General features: G+C 44.6%; 1 protein-coding gene across 3 annotated transcripts in view; it reads right to left on the reverse strand.

The window, feature by feature from the left end:
* The window catches only part of Rcsd1 (RCSD domain containing 1), a 59,614-nt gene extending 58,898 nt beyond the window's left edge, over positions 1-716 (reverse strand). For all 3 annotated transcript variants that reach the window (XM_042677338.1, XM_042677340.1, XM_042677337.1), the window contains exon 1: positions 509-716. In XM_042677338.1, coding sequence (XP_042533272.1) covers positions 509-514 — 6 coding nt within the window. In that variant the 5' untranslated portion in view covers positions 515-716. The remainder of the gene's footprint in view (positions 1-508) is intronic.
* Between the last annotated feature and the right edge of the window lie 5,284 nt (positions 717-6,000).

Below are 6,000 nucleotides of genomic sequence, written 5' to 3' on the forward strand. Positions count from 1 at the left end.
CACAGTGAGAGAAGCTTTTCAGACAGTTTTGAGAGAAAAAAAATGATTGACTCAAGAGGGACTTCCGAAGAGAAAGGACACTGGCTTTTCTAAACGGCCACTCTTCAAGGGAAAAAGGAAGCCCAGACAGCTCTGATTTCTGTTTCTTTTACTAGTCTCTCTCTCTCTCTCCCTCTCTCTGTCTCTCTGTCTGTCTCTCTCCTCATCTTTACAGTCATGGGCTTCGGTTTCATTTGCGCATCCCTTTTACCCGTTTGCCAACCTTTGCTGAACTTAATTTCTCTCCCTTTAGGTCTTTCCCTGCCAAGCCCTTGCTGGCCCCCAGGGGCCTCCTAGGTACCACTAGGGACAGTCTTCCTGAGTAAACCACCCAGGTTTAGAGCAGCACACGTTGGCCCTTCTTGTTAGCAGCTAAGAGCCCATGCGCTCCCTTGCTGCAAACAGGGGTATCAGCCTCTCCCAACCCCAGCTCACTGCCCAGCCCCTTGTCACCGCTGGGGTCCTTTACCTCCATGTCCTCTAGGTTGTCCTCCAGACGCGCGGGCTCGCTGGGGCCAGAGTTCCCGATCCCCACTGTCCCCTCCACTCCCAGCCTGGACCAGGTTCGGGCTGTGGTGGGCACAGGGCAGTGCTTGCGCTGGCCTGTGCTGGGCTGTAGGACTGCCGGGCCAGGGGAGCCAGCGCCCGAGAACGAGGAAGGAGGAGGAGGAGGAGGAGGAGGAGGAGGGAGGGAGGGACTGAAGGCGGGCAGGCGGAGGTTTAGGGAGGGGAACAGGGGAGGGAGGCCGGATCAGGGTTTAAATTTAGACACAAATCTAAACAGATACTGTCCCTCCCAGGGCAGGACTTAAGAGAGAGAGAGACTCGACTTTATTAATCTTCCTCAACAAGGGATGGGCTGCCACCGCACCCCCTTTCTTGCAAAGTTTCTCAGGACCCTGAGTTTTGCCAGCGTTTCAGTTGTTGCCAACTCCTCTCCCTCCTTTCTTTTTCTTGCCCACCAAATTATAGTTGTCCTCTCATTGTTTCTACGTCCCTTCTTTTTTTGGTAATGTTCATTTTTCCTTCTTCTCTTCATCCCTTTCCACTTTTCTCATCAATATCACATTAGTTTTTTTTTTTTGGGGGGGGGTCCTTCTGTGAAAAGGTAGCAGATACCCGCCATCTCCCTTGGCTGGAGGGGCTGTGTGCTCACTGCCACAGTGGGGCTGTTCAGATTGGGGATCTGTGTGGTGACATGTCTATTTCTCTTCACTTTCCAGGATTTCAACTTCAGGAAACCATTATCTATCTGTATATGGGGATGAGTAGGAGGGAAGTTTTCCAAGCTCCTTGCAGCAGTACATCAAATCTGCTTTGATTCATGCATTGAGATTTGTGGAAAGTTCGGCTCCCACATTCCTATTAAATATAGTAAAGGGCAAGATCTTAAATATCCAATTCCCACAGGCCCAGGGTCAGTAACACTCCCCTAAGACTGTCCCAGGCCTCTAGCAGCAGAGGCTGCAAGACTGTTATGGGAGGGTGGGAGGGTGGGAGGGTTGTTACTATATAGCATTCTTAAAGTCTAGTCCTTTTCTCCCCAGTTGTGTCCCCCAGCTCATCCCAGGAGTGAACAGGGTGACAGGTGCTGGTGAATGCTGCGAAGATGGACATAGAGATACTAATCAGCAGAGAACTTGCCCCGCCCTTGCTTCTCAGGGCAGTACTCTCTACTAGTCACAGGGACATGGCTACCTTCCTAGTGTAGAACCTTTAAGGTGGGACTTTCTAAAGTGCTAGCAGCCAGAGTGAGCTCACAAGTTGGTTTATCTCAGGGGCAAGAAAGATTTCTCCCTCCCCCCTTCACACACTTGATGTGAGAAACGGACAGGGTAGAATGCTGAATTCCAGCTCTGCTACTTTCTATCTGTGTTTCCTTAAAGAAGTCACTGACCATCTCTGACTCATATTTTCTTCGCCATTCTAATATGATGGGCACACTGGAAAGATTATTTTATTTTATTTTTTTTGGATCCAGTCGTGGGGCCTGAACTCTGGGCCTGGGCGCTGTCCCTCAGCTCTTCAGCTCAAGGCTAGCGCTTTACCACTTGAGCCACAGGGCCACTTCTGGCTTTTTTCTTTTTGCTTATGTAGTGCTGAGGAATCGAACCCAGGGCCTCATGCATGCAAGGCAAGCGCTCTACCACTGAGCCACCTTCCCAGCTCCGGAAAGAGTATTTTTTAAATAGTGTTTAGTTTTAGGAATAAAGTTCGGATGAACCTGGCTCCCTTATGTTTTTATTTAGAGACAGACACTCTGGGACTCAGTGAAAGAGCCCCTACTCTACTAGAGCAGAGTTGGTAGCAAGAAAGGAACTTTCCTGTAACCTGTAGTGAACACTTGTGCTTGTGACTTTTCCTTTCTTCCCTTTAAAAGCTCAGGATTGAAATAGTGATAGGAAGATTGTAACAATATCTTCTAAATCTGCCTGGGGCCTTCCTCTAGTCCTCTTTTTTTATTTGAGAGGGCCTCACTTGGTAGCTGGCCTCAAACTCATGATCTTCCTGCCTCAGTCTTCTCAATGCTGGAATTACAGATGTATACTTCCATATCCATCCAACTTTTCGCTTCTCCCTCTAACTGGTACTCCTTCCTGCTAAGCAAAGGGCCACCCCGACACAGGTCTTCTATTTCACAGACAGGATGGCGCAAGTGCTTACCCAGAGGAAACCGTTAGGCCCAGATAGGCTCAGCTACCAAGGTGATGTGCAGCTGTTCTCTGTCCCTCTACAAGCCTAAAAACAGTTGCCTAACTAAGCTGACACCGTGGCCTCCTCATACTTCTGGGTCCCCAAGCAAGCTGCTCCTTCAAAGAACTAGTAAGGAAAAGGAGAAAAATGGGGTGGGAGGTAGAGAAGGGGAACACAGGTCAGAGCTGGGTTTCAGCAACCACAAGTTGTGAGGTATGTACTTCCTTCATGTTCCCTCCTGCCTGTGCAGAAGACGACTAGAAGGCAGAAAGGAGGCAACTCAGCTGGGAAGCACCCTGTTTTGGCTCGGTTACTTACTGTTCCTCTACAGGAGGAGCCGACAACTGAGTGGGAGGGAGTGCTTCTTTCTGAGGAGTTGTTCTCATACCTGCTCTCTAGGGTCTGGCTGGCTCAGGGTTCTACTTTCTTCACACTCCCATTGGGCCTTCCCTTTTACATACCCTGATAATCTGACTCAGCCATGCACTCAGGAGAGGCCTGTGCAGAACTAAGAACAAGAAACATCAGATACACAGTTCAGGTCAGGTAGGGACTTGGGTGAAGAAGTTCATATATGCAGGCTGCCTCAGGCACACAGTAAACCTGCAACGAATAGTCAGTGAAAAAACATGTGGAAGAATGACTGAATGAACAAGTGAAGCAAACTGGTAGATCTTTCCCTTTAAACTCAAAGGCAGAACCTTTGAACAATGAAGACAGTCCCCAATGGAGAAAGGATCAGGAGGAGCAAAGATCATTGAAGGCTGTGATAAAGTCAGTAGTAAGCAAATTAGATTTCAAGCAGTACTGCAAGAGACTACTGCAGTCCCACTGTGCTTCTGGTAATCTATTTTAATTATTGTTTTAAAATAATGTAAAAATGTCTTCACATTATATATATATATTCCTTAGTTGTACAAGGGGTTTCAATTCAACATGTCAGTTTATGAGTACCATGCATCTTGATCAATGCCATCCCTTGCATCTTTCTCTCTCCCCGATCTGTCCCAACCCCACCCATCCCCTCAAGTTATTTGGCTCCATTTTCACATATATACATTGAATATTATGACTGCACAAAAGGGAGACTATCAGTAGAGGGACTATAAAGGGAGGGAAACAAGAGGGTGATGGAGGGTAAATATGGTCGAAATACATTATACACATGTATGAAAATGGAATAATGAAATCCATTAAAACTGTAGAAAAAGGAAGGATAAGAATGAATAATAAATAAAGTGAATTTGTTCAAAGCATATTCTATGCATGTATGGATGTATAAAAATGAAACTCCTTTATATTAATTAAAAATTAGAAATGCTTGGAACAGCTTTACCAGAAAACAAGGATGTGCTTCCTGAATGATGGTTAGATATAAAATTAACATAGAAGTCAATTTACAGGATTCCTTCTAGAAATATTGGGATATTATATACATAAAATAACTTATAACAATGGATTATAACTCTGAAGAAAACAAGAGAGAAAGGCCTGCTCATGAGTGCACAATGAAATAAATAAATAAGCATAAGAGTAAATGGTAAAAGAGGAAACTTTTATAGTATAATGACAAAAAACAAATGTAAAAGTAAGTGGTAAAAATGGCTATCTGATAACTATTACAATGATTTTAGGAAAGAAACAATATTAAGTGCTTTATCTACTTGGTAAAAATAAAGCTGAGGGATAGAATCTTCTACAACTTCAAACTCTCTCTACAAGTTACTGACTAATGACAATGGGGGGAATGTAACTGCAGATGAGAGACCACCAGGCACCACACGCATTAAGTAACCAAAGTAAACAAGTGACCGAAGTATGCTTCTGTAATGGCCAATTGACACCATATGCTATCTGATTGGTCATGGTGAGAATAAACAATCACCCCTGATATTCCATTACATGAATCCATCAAGAAGAAACAATGAACACACAAAATAGGAACACATTTCTCAAAATGACTGGTCTGTGATCATCCATGGCCAACGTCAGCAAAGCTGAAGAATGACTGAGGAAGAGTTCTTGTTGAAGGAGACAAGAGATGTGACAGGTGGGTTAGTCAGGTGGTTCCTTTGGCCACAAAGTATGCCATAAGAATTATGAGGAGGTTCAAAGGTACAAAGAATCCTGAGTGAAGGGTGTGGGGAGTTCTTTGTACTTATATTTTTTCCTTTCCAAGTTTAAAATGACTTGAAACTTAAAAAGTTAAGAAAAAATGATAGTGGGGTGAGGAGTAAAATTAAAACCCCACATTTCCCTGATTCTGGACTAACTCCTTTGCTCTATTACCAGTTCCTCCCTATTCCTACCCCCGCCTGCAAGGTACATAGGATGGGGTCCGGACAGACACTGCCAAGGGGAGCCCAGGCTCCTGAAATAGTATAGGATATGATGGGAAAGCCAAGAGTATTTAAATTCCTGGGGGGGGCATGATCTGAGTGGTTGCAGTAAGCACATGTATTTCTATAATTTTAGAGTTAAGGTTTTATTGTTTGTTTAAAATGTTTATTAGCTGATATCAGTAACATAGGAGGGGATTTTATTGTGACATTTCCACTCATGATACACAACATACTCCATTCAATCTGACCTCTTCCTCTAACACTCCCCCTTTCCCTCTTCCATCTTCCCCCCTTTCCTAAAGTTTTATCATTCTACTTTACTTTCTTTCTTTTTTAGTGCTGGTCCTGGGGCTTGAACCCAAGACCCTAGCACTGTCCCTGAGCTTTTTCCGCCCAAGGCTAGTGCTCTACCACTGGAGCCACAGCTCAACCTCAGGCTTTTTGGTGATTAATTAGAGTTAAGAGTTTTGCGGACTTTCTTGCCCAGGCTGGCTTCAAAACTCAATCCTCAGATCTCAGCCTTCTAAGTAGGTAGGATTCAGGCATGAGCCACCGGCATCAGACTTCATTCTAGTTTAACACATGCAAACTATGTCAACCATCCACCTTCCTTGTTAGCCCATCTTCCTCCTGCTAGTACCTACACCCCAACAGAACCTCTTTCCCTTTCCTCACCCAACCCTTTATTGATCAACAACTTTCATTGAGGTTTTTATGATGTTTTCATTTATAGTTGCAATATTTCAGAAGTATTTGCCTTCTTTCTTTGTCTCTCTCTTCCCCTCCTCCTGAGTGCCTTAATAGTTAAAAAGGAAAAAAAGAATAAAAGAATTGAGCTGGATGGAGGAATGGCTAACTACATGGATGGAGCCTTCAGGCAGCTCCTGTGCTCTGAGGGAAAGCTCAGCTGAGAGAGGGGCCAGTC

Source organism: Dipodomys spectabilis, unplaced genomic scaffold, assembly GCF_019054845.1.
Source record: "Dipodomys spectabilis isolate Male_0828 unplaced genomic scaffold, ASM1905484v1 ptg000036l, whole genome shotgun sequence".
Taxonomy (NCBI): Eukaryota; Metazoa; Chordata; class Mammalia; order Rodentia; family Heteromyidae; genus Dipodomys; species Dipodomys spectabilis.